At 58.0% G+C, this 21,240-nt stretch overlaps 3 protein-coding genes across 12 annotated transcripts in view; all 3 read left to right on the top strand.

The window, feature by feature from the left end:
- The first annotated feature begins 1,190 nt into the window (after window positions 1–1,190).
- S1pr4 (sphingosine-1-phosphate receptor 4) lies at window positions 1,191–4,209 on the top strand. Its single transcript, XM_075975317.1, has 2 exons — window positions 1,191–2,492; window positions 4,122–4,209. Exon 1 carries the CDS (start codon window positions 1,299–1,301, stop codon window positions 2,436–2,438), a length of 1,140 nt encoding a protein of 379 aa, XP_075831432.1. The 5' UTR covers window positions 1,191–1,298; the 3' UTR covers window positions 2,439–2,492; window positions 4,122–4,209.
- A 366-nt stretch (window positions 4,210–4,575) lies between these two features.
- Window positions 4,576–14,077, top strand: Ncln (nicalin). Its single transcript, XM_075975316.1, has 14 exons — window positions 4,576–4,924; window positions 7,432–7,622; window positions 8,097–8,241; window positions 8,363–8,457; window positions 8,961–9,041; window positions 9,678–9,781; window positions 10,607–10,695; window positions 10,795–11,113; window positions 11,788–11,875; window positions 11,954–11,992; window positions 12,075–12,235; window positions 12,712–12,765; window positions 12,848–12,926; window positions 13,007–14,077. The coding sequence occupies exons 1-14, from the start codon at window positions 4,741–4,743 to the stop codon at window positions 13,064–13,066; spliced, it is 1,689 nt and encodes a 562-aa protein (XP_075831431.1). The 5' UTR covers window positions 4,576–4,740; the 3' UTR covers window positions 13,067–14,077.
- A 4,071-nt stretch (window positions 14,078–18,148) lies between these two features.
- Window positions 18,149–21,240, top strand: part of Celf5 (CUGBP Elav-like family member 5) — a 29,121-nt gene continuing 26,029 nt past the window's right edge. For 6 of the 10 annotated variants that reach the window (XM_075975318.1, XM_075975321.1, XM_075975320.1 and 3 more), the window contains exon 1: window positions 18,149–18,404. In XM_075975318.1, the coding sequence (XP_075831433.1) occupies window positions 18,260–18,404 (145 nt within the window). In that variant the 5' untranslated portion in view covers window positions 18,149–18,259. Of the gene's footprint in view, window positions 18,405–18,644; window positions 18,999–21,240 lie in introns of those variants that run through there. The other 4 variants (XM_075975322.1, XM_075975324.1, XM_075975329.1 and 1 more) reach the window with 3 other exon arrangements.

Here is a 21,240-nt window from a genome sequence, read left to right on the forward strand (position 1 = left end):
ATGGGTGACATTATTAAGCATCTGCTCTATATGGGTGGCCCATATTCTTCATTATTATTACTGTTTATTTGTTTGGCTTTTTAAAAAGATTTATTTATTTATTTATTTATTTATTTATTTATACAGTATTCTGTTTGTAAGCCAGAAGCGGGCACCAGACCTCATTACAGATGGTTGTGAGCCACCATGTGGTTGCTGGGAATTGAACTCAGAACCTCTGGCAGAGCAGTCAGTGCTCTTAACTGCTGAGCCATCTCTCCAGCCCTGGTTTTGTTTTTTCAAGACTGGTCTCGCTGTGTAGCCCTGGCTGTGCTGGAACTCACTCTGTAGACCAGGCTGGCCTGGAACTCACAGAGATCCACCTGCCTCTGCCTCCTGAGTGCCGGGATGCACATTTATTAAACACCTTCTGTGTATACACACCCGACACTGATTAGGCACCTGCTAGGTAAGAGGTCACTAAACATTAAGTAAGCGCCAGAAAATGGTTCCGTGGACAAAGGGGCTTTTGGCCAAGCTGCAAGGACCAGAGTTCGGTTCTGGGACCCAGAGGGTGGAAGGAGAGAACCCTCTCCTGTAAACTGCCCTCTGACCTCAGCCACCTCTCCCTGTGATGTGGCACCTGCACATCCTACATACCATAGAAAAAAAACCAAATAAATGTAAGAAAACTTTTTAGAAATTATGAAGCACCCTGTGGTGATAGCGCACACCTTTAATCCCAGCACTGAGGAGGCAGAGGCAGGAGGAGGTCTGTGAGTTCGAGGCCAGCCTGGTCTACAGAGTGAGTTCCAGGACAGGCTCCAAAGCTACAGAGAAACCCTGTCTCGAAAAACAAAACTAAACAACGGTCTGAAGACCCTGCTGGGCACGGTGGCACTTAATGTGTTTTGGTGGCATTTCCCTGGCTGCACACAGTAACAAGGCTCAGGATGGGCCATCTGTGTATGGCTGACATTTATTAAGCCCCTGCTTTATGCAAACATGCTGGGAGCAGCCGGTTCTTGGGACTGGGAAGGTGCCAGGTGGTACCCATTGTCCCACAGTGACGATCTCTCCTGCACAGCCTCCCATCCTTGGGACAGGAGGGGACACTGGGCAGGGGTGGGGGTGCCAGAGGGCTCATCCTAGCCACCCTCAACCGTTGCTCAGGATGCCCCTCCCTGCCCTGGCCTCACCCCCACCCACCCGGGGGCACCTTAAGCATAACAGGAAATTTCAAACAACAGGAAACCCAGGCCAGGCTGCGACTCCACCCTGCCCGGGGCCTCTCTGTCAGTCTGTCCCCCGGGGAGGCCATGAACATCAGCACCTGGTCCTGTCACCGGCTGGCGGCCAGCGGTCACAGCCTCCTCATCGTCCTGCATTACAACCACAGTGGGCGGCTGGCCGGCCGCGGGGGTCCCGAGGACGGTGGCGGGCTGGGGACGCTGCGGGGACCGTCGGTGGCGGCGGGCTGCCTGGTGGTGCTGGAGAACGCGGTGGTGCTGGCCGCCATCGCCACTCGCATGCGGTCTCGCCGCTGGGTGTACTACTGCCTGCTGAACATCACGCTGAGCGACCTGCTCACCGGCCTGGCCTACCTGGTCAACGTGCTGCTGTCGGGGACGCGCACCTTCCAGCTGTCCCCCGCGCACTGGTTCCTGCGGGAGGGCATCCTCTTCATGGCCCTGGCCGCGTCCACCTTCAGCTTGCTCTTCACGGCCGGCGAGCGCTTCGCCACCATGGTGCGTGTAGCCGAGAGCGGGGCCACCAAGACCAGCCGCGTGTACGGCTGCATCGGGCTGTGCTGGCTGCTGGCGGCCACGCTGGGCCTGCTGCCCCTCCTGGGCTGGAACTGCGTGTGTGCCTTCCCGCGCTGCTCCAGCCTGCTGCCCCTCTACTCCAAGGGCTACGTGCTCTTCTGCGTGGTGGTCTTCGCCCTCATCCTGGTGGCCATCCTGGGCCTCTACGGGGCTATCTTTAGGGTGGTCCGGGTCAACGGGAAGAAGTGCCCCCGGGCTCCGGCCCGCCGCAAGGCCCGCAGACTGCTCAACACGGTGCTGATGATCTTGGTGGCCTTCGTGGTGTGCTGGGGTCCCTTGTTCGGCTTGCTCCTGGCCGACATCTTCGGTTCCAACGTCTGGGCTCAGGAGTACCTGCGTGGCATGGATTGGATCCTCGCCCTGGCGGTGCTCAACTCCGCCATCAACCCCCTCATCTACTCCTTCCGCAGCCGCGAGGTGCAGCGCTCGGTGCTGGCCTTCCTCTGTTGTGGCTGTCTCTGGTTGGGCCTGCGGGGTCCTGGTGACTGCCTGACTCGGATCACCGAGGTCCAGTCCGGTGCGTCCACCACTGACAGTTCGCTGAGGACCAGAGACAGTTTTCGGGCTTCCAGGTCACACAGCTTCAGGATGCGCGAGCCGCTGTCTAGCATTTCCAGTGTCCGGAGCGTCTAGAGCATGGACGGGCCAGTTGCCAGGGCGAGCACAGCACAGGCCCTCCCGGGAGAGGTGAGAAGGGACTGGACACGATCCTGGCCTGATGATGACGGGGGAACATGCCAGCAGGTCCTGGGGTCTGTGCACGGAGCTGCCAGTGCTGAATGTTGGGCAGAGCAGAGTGGCTCGAGCCAGATCCAGTGGGTCTGGGCCTCAGTCTGGACTCACATTCACCAGGAGGTGAAGGGGACACACCATGTCCGAGTTCACCAACAGGACAGGTCACTGTGGCTCCTTCTTAGTCACACATGTGCGTGTTGGGGGAGGGTAGGGGTGGAAGGGGGAGGCTGCTGTAACGAGTCTCCTTGTCATTCCTAGTGGTGCTTTGGGGGTGTGCTGAGATGGGGGGCCTGCCCCGTTTGGGGCCCCGGAGACCACCTGTCAATCATCTCTCTCCACAATGACTTCCCCATTGGGATAGGCTCCCGCCCCCATGGTCTCCCACCATCAGGTCAGTTTCTCTGTTGTTGTGGGAAGAACTGACCCGCCCACCCCGGGTCTGGGGCAATATCTTGACCTGGTCCGGTAACCCCGTGGCCTCACCCTTCCGTTTCTGAACTATGGTGATGTGTGTGACAGGGGACCGCGGACCCACTGTTCAAAAGCGCAGCCTCAGCCATGCATGGCTGCCTAAGAGTTATTAAAATGAAGGAAACCTACACATTTGGTTTCTCAGCGTATTGTAACCGAGTCTCACCAGTGGTGACTCTAAGGACGACAGTGATTGTCACTCAGTTCGGGGCACACATCTGTTGACTTTTCTACACTTTTAACTCCAATGGGTTGTGATCTTGGTGCTTAGCATGGGGCTTGGTATACACTTGGCATCCATTTGTTGCAGAGCAATCACACGTTCTTCTAAGGCCAGCGCTTACCAAGTGCCTACTGAAGACCTGATTCAAACTCAGCTCACGCCAGTTCCCACACTGAATTCTTCCCCGTGTCTGCTGGTGGGTGGGTAGCAGTGTTTGGTCATTTGTTTCTTGTTTATTGTATTCCTAGAGGTGTGAGTGACAATTTTATTATTTTTTGACAAATAATTTTAATTCACACCTTAAATTACCCAAACCTTAAATTACCCTACCCTATGGGACTGGTCAAATCCCATAGCCTTATTTAGTACTCCAAAATTAAATTTGAATTTGCAATAGGAAAACCAAAACTTTTAGGTTCAATGTGTCCCAAATATGAATGGGAATAATAAAGACCTCCCCACCATCAGCGGGTTCCATTATTGTCATAGCTATCTCCCCACTGCCACTAAAGCCTGTGCCAATTTCCTGCCTTACCTAACCTTGCCACTTGCTACAAATTTTATTTATCTATTTATTTCTGTTTTGAGACAGGGTTTCTCTGTGTAGCTTTGGAGCCTGTCCTGGAACTTGCTTTGCAGACCAGGCTGGCCTCGAACTCACAGAGATCCATCTGTCCCTGCCTCCGGAGTGCTGGGATTAAAGGCATGCGCCATCAATGCCCGGCACGAATATATATAGAGAGAGACATCTTTTCATTCATTCACTTCAGAATGCAGACACCCACTGGATGTCTTGTGCTCTAGGAACTTACAAGACGAAGATCTGAGCACTCATTAAGTTTCACATCTGCTTTTTTTGCTCATTTTAACTCCATCCCCTTTCACAGAGACAGAGTGACACCAGTTCCCATCATCCCACGGCCCAGAAGAACAAGGCACCAGCCGGGCACTTTCTCATGCCCCCCCCTCCTTCCGGGTCGCAAGGTCACGTCCTGCACTTTCGGTTGATCGTCCTTCTTGTTAACGACTCCAAACACACGGCTTAAGCAAGCTTTACTGAAAATGACTTTTAATAGCTTTTTAAACTCTCGGTGTTTTGCCACTTTGAGCTTATGAGTTCAGAAGTTATGTCCGCCATACCTTCGTCCGGGGCGCGCCACAGCGGGACTACAACTCCCAGAGTGCTCCGCGCTCAATGACTACTACTGCGCCCTAGAAGCCTTAGCGCGAGTCTCAGTGTGCCTACAACTCCCAGGAATCCCCCGCGTGCGGGGGGGGTGGAGTCTATAACGCACATGAAAGACTACATTTCCCGGCAGGCGGTGCGGCACCCAGAGCCGTCCACAGCGCTGCCCAAAGGACCCTTGGACAGCCGCGGGCTGTCTGTGGCTCTGCCCGAAGGACCTCAGCGGCCGCCCATGCCGAGCTGAGTCCGCGAATCCTTGGCCGCTTCCCGTCGCCATCAACCACCGCCGCCGCTGCCTTTGCGGCCTGCCGCCTGCCGGAATGCTGGAGGAAGCGGGCGAGGTGCTGGAGAACGTGCTAAAGGCGTCGTGCCTGCCGCTCGGCTTCATCGTCTTCCTGCCCGCCGTGCTGCTGCTCGTGGCGCCGCCGCTGCCCGCCGCCGACGCCGCGCACGAGTTCACCGTGTACCGCATGCAGCAGTACGACCTGCAGGGCCAGCCGTACGGTGCGCGACCCCTGACCCCGTCCCCTGTCGTCGCCATCCCCCCACTGCCTCACCGCTCCCCCGTCACCGCGATCTCCCCCACTGTCATGCCGGGGATCCCCGACTGTTTCCCCGTCTCCCACTGTCATAGTGATCCCTTCCTGGCAACCCCACTCCTCCCTGTCCCTTCAGGCCCCTGCTGTCATACTGATTCCTGTCACCCGGATTCTCGCCTCTTCTTGATCTCCCGTCACCCTGATCCCTTCTCTGTCACTGGTTACCCCAGGCCTACTGTCCTGGGAGCCCCCGGGGCCTTGGTTCCTACAGCACCGCCCCTTGCCAGGGTTCCCCAGGTTCTCTGTCCTCACGCTGTGTCTTGGGTCTCTCAAAGCCTCCCTTTTGCTGCCTGTGGTATCTGACCTTCTAGAACCTTCTGGTCTTTAGTTCGCCTTCCAGCCTTGATGCTTAGTGTGTCCCTGAGCGTCAAGGCCGGGTCCCCCTTGTGTGTGCCAGCCTGGGTCCATGGCTCTCTATGCAAACCCTATTTCTATTACGTTATTTCTCTTTAAAGGAACGTTGCGTCTTGGGGGGGGTCATGTGGCTGCCCCTACTTGGGGATCCCGGAGTGGGTGGAGGCCAGTGCCTGCCCTGTGTCTTGCAGGGCTGAGAAGAGTAGTGTTCTGAAACAATGACTTGCCTTCCAGGGCACCATGGGGTCAAGGTCAACAGGACCAGAGTAGGTGGTTGGTCAGGTGTCCCAGGTGTTGAAGTTGCTTGTGACCTGACATTTTGTGAAGTGTCACCAGCAAAACTGTCTACAGTAGGGTACCTCTGAATGGCCACATGGAGCCAGTGGCTACCAAGCTGGGCAGCATAGCTCCTTGGCCTCTAGAGTCATTCCAGAGCATTCCAGGGTCCAGAGGGCAGTTCCTAGAGTACTTATGTCCATGCCCGGCTCACACACCCACAGCCTGCATCAGCTCCTTAGCTGAGCTGGAGTGTGAATGAACTTGTGTCCTCAGTGGACCGCACACCTAATGTGGTCGTCTTTCCTTGGCTGAATACGAACTGTGGGGCTCCTGCACCCTGTCTGCACCCCTGGGAGCCCACGATGAGATAACCAGCCAGAGCAGGTCTTGAGAAACCCTGCGTAAGTCCCTTGGGCTCCCCTCAGCCCCAAGCTGCTTTGCAGCCTCACTGACGCTCACCTTACCCAACTTCCCCTGGGGTCTTTGTTGAGAAATAAATGACACTGGCATGAGGGAGTTTCATGGTAGGGCGTGACCAGACCACCATCCCTCCTTCTGTGGACTCTGGCCTCCTTGGGACCTGCCTTCTTGTCAGTGTGGGGTTGGGACAGGACTTCCGTGTCTTGTCTGCCTCCCTAGTGGCTCGGTGACCCTGAGTTACATCTCCACAAGCCTGGAGCCAACTAATGAAGCTTGGCCTCCCCTGCACTTGTGGATAAAGTTTTATTGACACTCGGTCACTGACACCACTGAGCTGACAAGCCAGCCATGGGGAGGAGCCTGCCTTCCTGGCATCCCTGGGCCACCTGATGTCATTAGAGGGCTGAACTGCGGGGATGGGTCACAGGGGCATGGCCGTCCTTCTGTGGGGAGCACGGCGGGTTTTGGGGTCCTGGGGGCTGGTGCATGGGCAGCACTGCCCACTAGGGCTCCATGTCACCAGTGCTGCCCGGCTGCAGCTCCTGGCCTTCTTGGGGACACTGTAGGGACCTCGAGGAACAGCTGGCATCTGAACCACCCACCGACCGGGAGCAGGTTTTAACACCTTTAGAGGGAGAGGTGTTATTTCTCCCTGTAATAGGATCCCCACAGTTGTGCGAGATCCGGGGGGGAGCAGGGTGTCTGGGGTCCCTGGCCGGCTCTGCCCTCTCCCCGCCCCCATACTGTGCATTCCTGGACAGGGAGAGCAGGGCCCAGCTGGGCCAGGGCCTGTAGGTCCCACAGGGTGTCAACTTGTGACTGCAAGTCCCCATCACCCCATGTTTCGGGTCAGTCACACGTGAACTGTCCTTGACCCGGCCAGTGCATCCCTTTGACACTTGGGCCTTGGTGTAATGTGGGTGTCGGCGTCCAGGTGACCGCCCTAGATGCCCCACCAGGATCAAGTACCCTCTTCACTGAGCTGTGACCCATGACCTGTGTAGTCATTCACTGCCCCCTTCTGGCCATGTGCGTCCAGGGTGCCGCCTGCCGTCACCCTGGTGGGTAGCAGTTGAGCGTTTATGAAGCATCTGATTTGTATTACTCCACCCAGTCGGGATGTAAGTGGGTCCCAGGACCTAGGGGGCTCTGGTTCCTGACCTGAGGTCCATGGCCATTCGCCTCTGGCCTATGCAGTACAGACCCCTAAGGGCCCAGCTGGCCCTTCCCTGACTGTGGCAGGTGTCCCATGCCTGTCTCCTAAGAGCCACACCCCACAGCCTGTGTGCTGGTTGTGGAGGCCCCACATGGTGTCCATGCACTGGGAGGCCTGCAGCTGTGACCCCGTGTCCCCTACAGGTACACGGAATGCAGTGCTCAACACGGAGGCACGCACAGTGGACGCAGACGTGCTGAGCCGCCGCTGTGTGCTTATGCGGCTTCTGGACTTTTCCTATGAGCACTACCAGAAGGCCTTGCGACAATCAGCGGGCGCTGTGGTCATCATCCTCCCCCGGGCCATGGCCGCTGTGCCCCAGGATGTTGTCCGGGTGAGCCTGTACCACTATCCCACGCTTGCTCCTCAGGTTGCATCTGGAGTGTGTCTTTGGGCCGCTTGCTTTGCCCTTCTGCATCTGAAGGTTTCTTGTCCCTGAGGACACTCGGCTGTGTACTCTGCCATTAAGAACGGGCTGAGGTGGGGGAGCCACTCCAGGGGTGGCAAGGTCTCCTGAGTGCATGTACTCCAGGGGTAGCCCTGTCTCCTGAGTGCATACACTCCAGGGGTGGCCCTGTCTCCTGAGTGCATACACTCCAGGGGTGGCCAGGTCTCCTGAGTGCATACACTCCAGGGGTGGCCCTGTCTCCTGAGTGCATACACTCCAGGGGTGGCCCTGTCTCCTGAGTGCATACACTCCAGGGGTGGCCCTGTCTCCTGAGTGCATACACTCCAGGGGTGGCCCTGTCTCCTGAGTGCATATACTCCAGGGGTGGCCCTGTCTCCTGAGTGCATGTCCTCCCCACAGCAATTCATGGAGATTGAGCCCGAGATGCTGGCCATGGAGACCGTGGTCCCTGTGTATTTTGCCGTGGAGGATGAGGCCCTGCTGTCCATCTATGAGCAGACCCAGGCTGCCTCTGCCTCTCAGGGCTCTGCCTCTGCCGCTGAAGGTGAGCCAGGCTACCAGAGGGTGTGATGTGTTTCCGTGGCGGCTGGGACTGTCTTGGGCCTCTGTGTTCGCAGTATCCACCCCAGCTGTGGGCCCAAGTGACTCGTCCCTTCTGTCCCCAGTGCTGCTGCACACGGCCACGGCCAACGGTTTCCAGATGGTGACCAGCGGAGCCCAGAGCCAGGCGGTGAGCGACTGGCTGATCACCAGCGTAGAGGTGAGTGCCCTGACTCTCAGGTCCAGGCATGCCTCTGCCTCTCCGGCACGCCAGGGGTGGTGGAGACCCAGGAACTCGCCCAGCACCACAGAAATCAGGCCTGGTAGCACCACCTGGGAGACTGAGGCATCCACGGCTGCATAGTGAGTTTGATGCTGGCCTGGTATACAGGAGACCCCTCTTTAATAAAAGAACCCCCCTATTTAGAATTCTGGGTTGGGGGCACAGAACTTGGGACGGTGGTGGGTCGGGCTGCAGGACAGACTGCGGGAGCACCTGCAACGTCCCCACTGCTGCTGTCATGGGATGAGCAGGCTGTGAAGGCCTCAAGATTTGGGCAGGGACAGCCTCGCGGTACGCCCCCATCCTGGGCCAAATGGTTTGTGCTCTTGTCCATTAGTGAGCCAGCATGGCCTGTGCCTGCCCTGAGGGAAAAGGCTCACAGCATACCAGGGTGACCCTTGGGAAGCACCCGGAACCATCGCTCCATCGTCTCTCCACAGGGACGGCTGACAGGGCTGGGAGGTGAGGACCTCCCCACCATTGTCATTGTGGCTCACTACGACGCCTTTGGCGTGGCCCCGGTAAGTACCTGGTGTGCAGTCCAAGAAGGGACAGAGACACCTCAGGCAAGCAAGGCAGGGGCTGCCAGCTGTTCCAGGCACCAACATGTTGGGTGATGCAGTGTGGGACTCTGAATGTCTGACCCATGGTGACCTCAGCAGCCGCATTTAATTGGGGCTCGCATACAGTCGTCCATCATGGTGGCCAGCAGGTGTGTCGCTGGAAGAGTAACTGAGCCTGGGCTGGGCTTTCCACACCTCACAGCCCACCCTCAGTGACACACTTCCTTCCCCAAGGACCACTCCTTGTTCCTCTCAAGTAGTGCCAAAGACATATGACCCTCTGGGGGCCGTTCTTATGCAAGCCACCACACTGGGCTCCAGTGCCACCAGGTCCCCAGCCTCCAAGGGCAGACCGGCCCAAGCGCCCCTGACTTCCCTTTGTTGGTCATGGGCTCTCTGAGAGCTCTGGCTGTCCTGAACTGAGAGATCCCCCTTCCCCAGCCTCCTGGGCTGCGGTTAAAGGGGTGGCCACCACATTCCTCCCCTTGGGTGTTCACGTCTCCCTTCTACCTGGTTGTGCCCCACGTCAGGCTTGGCACCTCATGGACGGGCCTGGCCTGCAGGAGGCGTAACCAACAGGTCCTCTGCCCACAGTGGCTGTCGCTGGGCGCCGATTCAAACGGCAGTGGCATCTCCGTGCTGCTGGAGCTGGCTCGTCTCTTCTCACGCCTCTACACATACAAGCGCACACATGCAGCGTGAGTGCCAGCCATGGGGGCGGTCCTCAGGTGACCCCACTATACATCCCACACCAGATGCTGCCATTCCCAGAAGGGCTGGACCTGTCCAGGAATGACTGCAGCCAATCTCGGCTCTGTACCAGGATGTTCCTGGGTGGGGCTCTGTCGGAATCCATGCCCACACTGTGACAGCCACGTGTGTCCTGAGGTGCCGCGCAGGGTTGGCTGCAGGGCTGGTCACGTGAGAGCCGCTTTGACATTTGTGAGCTGGGCACACAGGGTGGCCCTGAGAGTGGCAGCCAGTGTGCCAGTTCTCAGTCTCCTCGGTCACAGGGCAGCTTCAGTCAATACATGGGGGTTGCCTCGTCCCTTCCTTACCGCCACGAGGCAGCTGTGTTTTTGCTCACCCCAGGCCCTCATGGCCTGCACCAGTCCTGACTGGTTTGACAGCCCTATGTGACAGTGGCCAGTCAGTAGTATGGGCCAGGAACAACCTGGGCTCAGTGACTGCCCTGTGTATCATCACTGGGCAGCTTGGCTGTGGTTCCCAAGCAGGTGAGGGTGTGGGGCACCTGTGTGGCTCAGGGTCCTTCTAGTCAAGGTGGGCAGCTGGCCACTGGCATCTGGGAACGTGGGGGTCTGGGGATGGAGTGCTAGTCCGGGCTCCTTGACGTGAGTGTCCTCAGTGGCCTCCCTCTGCAACATTCGGGACACATATGACTCCTATTTGGGGATTCCCTGGGGTGGTGTAGGGTGTGTCACCTGGTGGTAGGTCTGGAGGTTTCCATGTGCCCAGTCAGGGACCTGTGACCTGACCACGTCCCGTGACACCCACACTCGCAGGTACAACCTCCTCTTCTTCGCATCAGGAGGAGGCAAGTTCAACTACCAGGGCACCAAGCGATGGCTGGAGGACAGCCTGGACCACACAGGTGAGTGGGGCCTGGGTGGGTGGGCCGCTGGGCAGGGCCCAGCGGGGCCGAGTCTGGGTTGGGGGGGCCTCACGCCCCTGACACATGCCTGTCCTGCAGACTCCAGCCTTCTGCAGGATAATGTAGCCTTTGTGCTCTGTCTGGACACCGTGGGCCGCGGCAGCCACCTGCGCCTGCACGTGTCTAAGCCACCTCGGGAGGGGACGCTACAGCATGCCTTCCTGCGTGAGCTGGAGACAGTGGCCACGCACCAGTTCCCTGACGTCAGCTTCTCCATGGTGCATAAGAAGATCAACCTGGCGGACGACGTGCTGGCCTGGGAGCATGAGCGCTTTGCCATCCGCAGGCTGCCTGCCTTCACACTGTCGCACCTGGAGAGCCACCGTGCGGGGCCACGCAGCAGCATCATGGACGTGAGGTGAGTGGGCGCCCGGGAGACAAGCCACTTTCCAGGTCTTTCCTGGGACCTTCCATGGGGCGCTCTTTGGTGGGACACCTAGAATCTTCCGCGGAAGGGAGGGATGGTGGCATCTTGTATAATGCCTTCTGTGGGGGCTAGATCCTAGGCTCTTCTCTGGGGCTTCCTTCTAGAACCTTCTGTGGGGGGCACCTTTTATCCCCTTCCAAGAAGAAAACTTCTGGGCTGGGGCAAGAGCTGCTGCTCATGAGGGGGAAAAGAGCCATCTTCTGGAACTTTCCATGGGCTGGCCACAGCTGTGTGACCACGTGGGAGCAGAGTGGGTGCTTGTCCAGGGCGAGGGTGGGGCTGGGAGTTAGGAGCGGTCTGGGAGGGCAGCAGCTGGTCACACACCTGGAGCCGCTCAGGCTGGCTGATGGGTTGAAGGAAGGTCACTTGTCCACCCCCTCGCGAGCCTTGAGGTGACCATTCCCTGCAGGACGTCCTGGATCCTGCAGGTGCTGCACTGTCCCCACACCATGCCTCAGCTCTCCCACCACACTGGGCCGTGGCTGCCTTGCGGGGTGTCCGTGGTCAGACACACTCCTTACCTGGTCCCTGTGGCTAGCCACCCCAGAGCCCAGGCACCAGGGACAGCACGCCCTATCTGAAGATCCTATCCCTCTGTTCTCAAGGGCTCGGGTGGACTCCAAGACGCTAACGCGGAACACGCGGATCATTGCTGAGGCCCTGACACGGGTTATCTACAACCTGACGGAGAAGGTAAGCCGTCTGGTCCTGGCCCTGGCCTGGTGCACACAGCCCTTCTGGGCTGCCTCACCCTGTCCCTTCCCTCTGCAGGGGACTCCCCCGGACATGCCAGTGTTCACGGAGCAGATGGTAAAGTGTGGGCATGGGGTGGGACCCTGGGGACCACTGCTGTGACCCCTGCGTGACCCCAGCCTGCACCTGGCCCTTGCAGGTCCAGCAGGAGCAGCTGGACTCAGTGATGGACTGGCTCACCAACCAGCCGCGGGCCGCGCAGCTGCTGGACAAGGACGGGACGTTCCTGAGTACACTGGAGCACTTTCTGAGCCGCTACCTGAAGGACGTGCGGCAGCACCACGTGAAGGCTGACAAGCGGTGAGCAGCAGACGCAGTCCCTGTGGCCTTACCTTGTCCTCAGCGAGAGGGGGACAGGCCAAGAGACAGCGTAGACACCAGGCCTGGGTTGCATCCTTCCCTAGAAAGATTTCCCAGGCAGGGAAGTTTCTAGTCATTTTCTCAACTATTTAAAAAATATCTTTAAGCCAGGCGGTAGTGGCGCACACCTTTAACCCTAGCATTCGGGAGGCAGAGGCAGGAGGATCTCTGTGAGTTTGAGGCCAGCCTGGGCTACAGAGTGAGTTCCAGGATAGCCAGGGCTACACAGTGAGACCCTGTCTCAAACAATAACAAAAAACACATGCAAAAATATTTTTTGCTTTCTGAATTGAGCTGTTGATATGTAGTCTGGGCAAGCCTCAAACCCGTCATGCTCCTGCAGCAGTCTCCCAGGGGGGCCTCTGAGATGGAGCCTCAGCCAGGGAGAAGCACTGAGTAGGGCTGTTTCTTGGCAGGGACCCTGAGTTTGTCTTCTACGATCAGCTTAAGCAGGTGATGAATGCCTACAGGTGAGTGGTGGGCTGGAGCAAAGGGACCGCAGTCTGTTGGGGTGACCATTCTGCATCCTTGACCCCACGGACTGTCCTTCAGGGTCAAACCAGCCATCTTTGACCTGCTGCTGGCTGTGTGCATCGGGGCATACCTTGGCATGGCATACACAGCTGTCCAGGTGAGCTGCTGTGCAGGGAACCTGGGGGGCAAGGTGGCTCTCTGGTGTCCCTGTCCCCTAATGTGCTGTGTCCCCTACAGCACTTCCACGTGCTCTACAAGACTGTGCAGAGACTGCTGCTCAAAGCCAAGGCCCAGTGACGACATCTGTGGACAGGCGGCCCAGGAGGGACCGGCCCATGCATGGGCACCCATGCAGCTAGACTGAACCAGAGTTCACTAGGATGCAGGGACTTCTCCCCGTCTCCTTGAACTTCCTTGGTGGAGAACCCCACCCACCTGCAGATGAGCCCAATGGGACAGATGGCCCCCTGGGCCACATGCACTCAAGGGCCATACGCTTGGCTGGGTCCCAGCAGCCTGCTCCCCACCCCCTTCTGTGGCCCATCAGAGGTGCCCAGGACCAGGCCACCTCTCCTGGCGCTGACTAGCACCCGCCTATGGCTCCCTGTTGTTCCCAGCCTACCTTTCCCTCTGCCTGTTGCCACCTCAGCCACCCCTGGACCCACCTGGTTCTCCAGCTGGGCCTGAGCCACCCCGTCCAGGTGCTGGGGACAGGGCAGGAGACGGCCCCAGGTGGCAGCCTGCAGCCCTGAGGTCTCTCCACCTTCCCTCTTCCCCTTCAGTTTCCCTGCCTGTGATGAATTCTGGGGACCCAGCCCCTCTCACAGTGTGGGATGAAACAGCCAGGCCCAGCACACCCTAGGTGTCCCTGCCAACAGGAGGGAGAGGGGAGGAGTCAGCGCTGGCAATTGACCTCAGGGACGCCATGGGCAGTCGATTCGATAGCAATATGACCCGGGAGATGTTGGGCCGGGAGGGGCAGCTGGGGCCAGCGCCTGGCATCCCTCCAGCACCTGTGGAGGCTTGGCCCACCCAGACCCTCTTCCTGGCAGCAGCAGTGGCTGCAACCCCGGTGGCATTCGTGTCATAGGGCAAGAGGGGCCAGCCCCCACCCCTCCCCCATGGACTGCTGGGGTCCAGCCCTCTTCACTCTCGTCCCAGCGGCTGGTTACGGGTCTGAGGCCGGTGCCACCCCTCACTGGCAAAGATACAAGGTGCATGTGCCACCTCCCTCTGCTCAGGCAGGGCTGGGCTGGCGGCTGGCCTGCAGTTGGTGGGTTAGAAAATAAAAGCCATATTGAAGGACCATGCCTGTGGGTGCCCCTGCCTTCAGGAACCTGAGTTCCCACTGGGCTCATGGGAGCATCAGCCCGCCCAGTGCCCTGCTGGCCACTGTAGCCCCTTCCTTCCCACCCTGACAACTGCTCCCTGGCACTGGAAAAGTTCTCAGAGGATGAGGACTGGGGACATGTCACATGGAGCAGGGGCTGTCACTGCCAATTCTGCCCATCACTCAAGTCCGTGTCTTGTAGTCAGTCAACAAACCCCAGCTCAGCTGCTGCTGTGAGGCTGGGGGGAATGGACAGCTGCTCGTATCTGGACGTTGAGGGAAACAGACCCAGGTTGGCTGCAGAGGCACAGACCAGCAGACTGCGGGGGTCTGGGTTCAGGCAGAGGGCATGGCTTGTGCCAAAGCCCTGGGGCTGGTGCGATGGAGCGGCTTAGCGCTGTGGTCCTGAGCCCAAGAGGGGAAGGGGACGCTATGACACCCTGACCACTGAATTGGGAGGCCCCTGGGGCTGAGCAGTTGTGAATCTGCACTGAGATCTGGCTTTCTGCCTCTTCAGGGTCATGGACTCCAGGGGCCTCCGCTTGCGAGTGTCCCTGGATGTGCATGTGTGCTTGCTGGGGGGTGACCGCCACAGGCCTCTTTCTCCTTCCCTGCGGGTCCTGGGGATGGAACTCAGGTTGTCGGGAATGGCAGCAAGGACCTTACCCACTGGGCCCTCTTGCCAGTCCTCCACCTTATCTTTTGTTTGCCCCCCCCCCCCCCGAGACAGGTCTCTCTGTGGCTTTGGAGCCTGTCCTGGAACTAGCTCTTGTAGACCAGGCTGGTCTCAAACTCACACAGATCTGCCTGCCTCTGCCTCCCGAGTGCTGGGATTAAAGACGTGCGCCACTGCCACCCGGCCCTCCACCTTATCTTTTGACTTGGCCTCTGACCCCTGAGCCAGGCCCTTGTTTTGGCCTCTACAACTCTGGGGTTCCATGTGCCTGCCATGTCAACTGTTTATGTGGGTGCTGGGGATCCAAACTCGGGTCATTGTGGCAGGCACCAGCTCCCCAACATCTGCTTCTGAGGAAGTGTGTCATTGCAGTCTCTGGCATCGTGGCAATCCTCCTGCCTCAGCTTTCTAAGACAGGTCTGCACCACCACCTGTTTACAGCTGCTTTTAGATAGTGACAGTCTGGGCAAGGTGGGGGAAGTAGGATCAGTTCTGGGTCATCCTTGGCTACACAGTAAATTTGGGACCAGCCTGGGCTACATTAGACCTTGCTTCAAAAACTATAGCAAAGAGGTTGTCAGTCACTGCTGTTGTGGCATCCACAGATGCCTATACTGTGCCAGGCAGGTGGGTGCTGGTGATACCATCAGTTTCAACCAGGTTGGGACTGGTGACGCGGGTGCTGGTGTTTGTTCCTCCCCTGAGCCCTGGGAGGAGAAGCCCCTCCCATACCCTCAAGGCTCTGAGTCCACGTCCCTGCTGCTGGAGACTCTGCTCTCAGGGAACCCCTGCTGTTGTAATGGGTGAGGGGCTCCCAGGGCCAAGTGTATGTGGGTCAGGTGCTCAGCACCCCAGAGAACGGGTCAGCCCTGGACCTAGGCAGCTGAGGTGAGTTCCAGAACAGCCCACACCTGAGCAGATACAAAGGCCAGGGCAAGGTGATAGGACCCCCCCCACACACACACCCTGTTTTTCTGATTGCCTGTCTCCCCTGGACCAGCAGCCACAGTCTCCCGCCACATAGCTGTGGTGACATCACCTGCGGGGGATTGGGGTTCCCAAACACTTGCTATTTTAGGGCTGACATGGTGCTGGGCCGAGGGGAGCCATGCCAGCTGGCCTGCCTCCTGCCGGCTCCTATCCATGTGTTTTGGGGACTGAGGTGGCTCAAGTTCGTTACTCCGGGGCTGATGCTGAGGCAGGTGGATGACAGCTGTGGGGCAGATGGCAGAACCCTCCCTCCTGCCCGGCAGCATCCCCAGCTCCCTGGAGGCCTGGTTCCCCCCCCCACACACACACACACTTTGATACTATTTAACAGTTCTTGCAACTCGGAGCTCCACAGGGACTCCTGGCATCCTTCTCTGGTCTCCATGGAAACAGCTCATCTGAGAACCAGCCTCAGCATCTCCCAGCCTCGCCTACCTCGGAGAGGTGACCCATGACCCCAAGGCCTCGCCCCTCCAGCCCTGTCGAGTATGATGGTAGCGGTTCTCCATGACTGTGACGCCAAGTCCCCAAGGAGCCAGTCCCATATCGCTAGTGTCCATAGCAGATGAGGAAGTGGAGGCAAGACTGCCTGCACCGTGGGGATGACGAGTCTGGGCTTCCAGAGCTACTGTGTGACCTTGCACAAGGGATCAACTGCTCTGAGCCTCCGTTCTGTTCTTTAAAACAAATTATAGGGGCTGGACAGACAGCTCAGTGGTTAGCGTGCCAGCTGCCCCTGCAGAGGACCCAGGTTCGGTTCCCAGCACCCACAACCACACACACGTGCACAACCATGCAGGTGACTCTCCTGCACATAGGTAAATCCTTTAACAAAAACAAATTATAGCCAGACGGTGGTGGCGCACACCTTTAATCCCAGCACTGAGGAGACGTATCTCTGTGAATTCGAGATCAGCCTGGGCTACAGAGTGAGTTCCAGGACAGCCAGGGCTACACAGAGAAACCCTGTCTTGTAGCACGAATAATAAAAACCTGGAGTCTGTTAGTGGGAAAACCAGAAAAGCAAAGCAGCCAAGCCACTAGAGAAGTCTTACATCTACCAAGGCTGGGTGACCAGAAGCTAAGCAGACAGCCTCTCTCCTCCCATTTTGCCTTCTCTCTGGTGCTGGGATTAAAGGTGCAGGCCACCACCACCTGGATCTGTTTCTGCACTGATCTTATGTAGCCCAGGGTGGCCTTGAACTCACAGAGCTCCGTCTGCCTCTGTCTCCTAGATCCTGGGATTAAAGGTGTGTGTCACCATTGCCTGACCTCTACTGGCTTTAGCTTTGCCTCTGGTATTCAGGCAAGATTTATTTATCAAAATGCAAATAATATACCACTACACTGTCTCAAAATAAAAAAAATTAGAGGAATAAGATTTGTCTATTTAATTATTTTATTTATTTGAAACACTGTCTCATGTGGCCTAGGCTAGCCTTCAATTCTCTATTTGGCCAAGGATAACCTTGAACCCCTAATCCTCTTGCCTCTATCTCCTCTGGAGAAAAACAAACCAAACTCATCAACACAGAGGATATTTTATTGCGATAGTTAAAATGAACACATGGAAAATGTGCAATGGCTAAAATAGCACCCATCTGTTTTTGAGATAGGTCTCTAACATAGCCCAGCTGCCCTGGAACTCGCTCTGTAGCCTAGGCTGGCCTCGAACTCACAGAGATCCCCCTGCCTCTGCCTCCCGAGTGCTGGGATTAAAGGCAGGGCCACCACTGTTTGGCAACTATCATTTTAAGGATACACAACATGGGCACAGGTGTCTGTGGCGCTAGGAACATCAATTTAAAATAAAAATATGAGCTGAACGGACATGGTGGTGCAGGCCTGTCATCCCAGGACTCAAGAACCGAGGCAAGGGAATTGCTTGCAAGGGCCAACCTAAGCATCCACTTCTTTCCTGGAATGGCCTCTCTGCTTCTCTGCCCTCCTCCGCTGTCATCCCCTGACCCTCTTTGAACCTTTGTGTCCATGTCACTGGCTAGCTCTCATTATTCACCTGCTGTTTGCAGGGCCACCTTCCCCATCCGTTGCTGCTCGTCTTGTCTTGACAAGGCTCTTAACATGTAGCCCAGGCTAACCGGGAACGCCAGATCCTACTGCCTCAGTCTCCCCAGTATACCTGGCTGCGGGACTGATCTCATGGCTGTTGGTCACGGACACTTTAAGGATTTCAAGACCAGCGCGGGGAGACATGTCAGTCTTTCAAATGTGCAATTCCAGCCTGCAGCTCCCTCCTACCCTTCACCCTTCACTCCCTTTTACCCCCGCACCTCCAAGACCTCTGGGCCTCAGTTTCCCTACAGCGGGCCCCGCCCGTCCCCTGCAGTTCTCGCGGCAGCCGCGGGGGGCGCTGTGGCGCAGCCGCTCGCAGGCGGGGCCGCTGACCGAGCGACGCGGCTGCACCGCAGCTCCTGCCCGGGCCTGGCCGGTGGGCGGCAGCGGGCCCGAGCGCCCCGGGGCGCGGCCCGAAGGCATGAAGGACCTGGATGCCATCAAGCTTTTCGTGGGCCAGATCCCGCGCCACCTGCACGAACAGGACCTCAAGCCACTGTTCGAGCAGTTCGGCCGCATCTACGAGCTGACGGTGCTCAAGGATCCGCACACCGGTGTGCACAAAGGTGGGCACCCTCGCCCCGCACCTGCCCCTGCACCCCTGCACCCGTCCCTGTGCCCCTGCACTCTGCCTCCTGCATTTCTGAGGCCCTTTCTGTTTCCCTCTTTCTACACCTGCACCCCCCTCTTAGCCCCCTCACCCCTCCCAAGCACCTGAACCCTCTGGATCCCTCCCCCACACCTCTCCTTCTGTACCCCAGCATCCCATCACCCCTTTCTCTTCCCCTGCACTCTCCTCCGTCCTAGGGGTGCCGTTCTCGATCCAGCTGCCCCCTCCCGTCCTCCGCCCCCTAGCCCTCCCTCCTCCCCATTCCCTCCTCCTCCATCACTCTCCGTCATCTCCCTCCATCTCCCTCCTCTCCCCGGGCATCTTCCTCTCTCTCCCCCTCTCCCTCCCATTTCCACACACACCCCCATCCAACCCTGTGCCAGAAGCTCCGTGGACCCCCCCCCCGCCTCCCGGTCCCCCACCCCTATCCAGTCGCTCTGGGTCTCTCTGGCCGGGACAGGAACTTCCCACTTCGGACCCGGATTCCTGCTCACAAAGCCGGGACAGCTCAGCAGCAGCCGGACACATGTCCAGAACCTCGGGCTGAGCGGTAACTAAAAAGACACGGGGGCGCGAGGAGGTTGAGGCTGCAGCCCAGGAGATGTAGGGACTCAGGCGGCTCTCCCTGGGTGGTGCCATCTTTCTGATCTGCGCCCACCCTGGGCTCAAGTGGAACCTGGTGGAATCAGAGCTAAGGCCGAGACAATGAACGTGAGGTCCGCCAGGCAGAGCCCAGATCCCGGGTGACGAGGACTCGCGTGGGTGGCGTCGCCGGCAGGTGGTTCAAGAACCTGGCTTCCACTCCCTTGGAGGCTTCTGGGAGGGGACAGGGTCGCCCCCACTCTGCTCTGGTGGCTTTGACCAGCTCTGAGGGCAGGTGTTGTGGGACCCAAGGTTAAGACCATGGTCTCCATCCTCAACTGGACGGGGCGGGGGGGGGGGCGGGGAGGAGGAAGGAGCTTAGCTCCCGGAGAGGCCTGTACCTACCTATGGAATGAATGACTGGACAAGTGGCTGCATGGACCAGCGACTGAGCGGTGAAGGAATAGTCCGGGGCTGCCAGCTGGGCCTGAGGCCGGTCTGCTTCCTGGGCAGGGAGGGAACCTCCACACCCCAGCGCTCTTCTCAACAACCTCATTGTGAGACTGGGGATTTAATTCCCATCAGTGACCCAGACCCCAGAGCTTAGGGTCTGATTTAAGTACTCATTTTTAGAAACTTTTGTTTGGAACCCAAAGGCTGCCTATGTGGCACCCCAATTAGGGCTTGGGGGACAGTGATGAAGTCTGGGTCTTGGGATAACACATGGGTGCTGGAGTAGGGGCCCCTCATCTTCGCTGGGAATTCCAGGCAGGAGACAGGGGGCAGCAAGGCCTGAGGACTGGAGTTATTTTCTTTCAGGGAAATGTGGGCATCTGGGAGTCTTGATATTTTGGGACATTGCTTGGGAGGTGGGAGTTTGGGTGGCAGAGGGTCCGAGGAGGGTTCAGTTGGCAGGGACTGGAGCACCGCTTACCAGGCCCCACCCGAGTGAGGAGGTGGGGATCCCACAGGTCAGGGTTTTTTATGTTTGAAGGCCAGGGACAGTGGCATACTCCTGTCAGCCAGAAACTTGGGATGCTCAGGCAGGAGGATCAGGAGTTCAAGATCATCCTCAGCTACATAGCAAGTTCAAGACTAGCCTGGATTACATGAGACCCTGACTCAAGAGAGGTGGATCTCTTTGCTCCTCTACTGTGTGAATGTCAGCCAGTGGCTGTCCCTTTCTGGGCTTCGGGATAATGGAGGCAGAATAAGTGGAACTGGGAATTCTTGCACACAGCCAAGAGCCTGGGACCTCCCCTAAATATTTCAATGGCTTTGTTTCTGGGTGCACTTTCAAGATAGCCCACAACAGGAGGGGTGGGATTCCAGGGAGGACTAGGTCCCTAAATGCTGCAGAGAGTCCCAGAGAGCAGGAGGAGATGGAGAGGGGGAGATAGGGGCACATAGACCCCGTGACCCTCCCTGGAAGCATCCAGCGTGGAAGGGCCTCCCTCAGCCAGGGTTCAAGGTAGAACCTGGGAGCTGACCTGGGGTCCTTCTGCCCCCAACCTCCGAGAGTGGACAGGTCAGCTTTGGGGTCTCTCTGGCCCTACTCACCATATGCATTTTCATGTTAATGATGGCATTTGCCTTAGAGTGGAGCACTCTGGGGGATGCTGGGGGGGAGGGGGCGGTTGGCCTGCTGTTACCATGGGAGCAGCAGTGGCTGTCGGTGGCAGGAGGAGGGGATGTGGATGTGACAAGCAGCCTTGGGGACACATGGTCTGGCACAGGTGTGGGAGGAGGCGTTGTCTCTAGGCCATAGCCAGGCGCTCTCTTGAGGCACTAGGACAGTTTCAAATGAGGCACCACCCAGCTGTGTGCCTCTGTTTCCCTTGCTGCCTAAGGTCTTGGAATCTCATATCTCAGAGGAAACCACTGGGAAAGGGTATAGGGTGGTGAGATTTTTAACAAACCCTGGGCGGAAGGCCTAGGCTCCTGTGTTCAGGCTAGAGGTATTTTCCAATGGGGAAAAGTGTTCTTGAGGCAGAGGTCCAGAGGTGCAAGGCCCTGGGAAATCTCAGGAAGGAGACTACTGTGTACTAGAGTGGTCAGGATTGCATCAGAGACAGGATGCAGGCTGGAGAGAAAGAACTGGATTTGCTAGGGGAAAATGCATGACGGTGGGTGGATGGATGGGTGGGTGGGTGGATGGATGGATGGATGGATGGATGGATGGATGGATGGATGTGTGGATGGATGGGTGG

Source organism: Microtus pennsylvanicus, chromosome 6, assembly GCF_037038515.1.
Source record: "Microtus pennsylvanicus isolate mMicPen1 chromosome 6, mMicPen1.hap1, whole genome shotgun sequence".
NCBI lineage: Eukaryota > Metazoa > Chordata > Mammalia > Rodentia > Cricetidae > Microtus > Microtus pennsylvanicus.

Bases quoted from the DNA above. Each gene is read 5' to 3' on its own strand.
- S1pr4 (XM_075975317.1), top strand. From the start codon at position 1,299: ATGAACATCAGCACCTGGTCCTGTCACCGGCTGGCGGCCAGCGGTCAC.
- Ncln (XM_075975316.1), top strand. From the start codon at position 4,741: ATGCTGGAGGAAGCGGGCGAGGTGCTGGAGAACGTGCTAAAGGCGTCG. The intron at 7,623-8,096 runs GTGAGCCTGTAC...TCCTCCCCACAG, and splicing joins TGCCCCAGGATGTTGTCCGG to CAATTCATGGAGATTGAGCC. The intron at 9,042-9,677 runs GTAAGTACCTGG...CTCTGCCCACAG, and splicing joins ACGCCTTTGGCGTGGCCCCG to TGGCTGTCGCTGGGCGCCGA.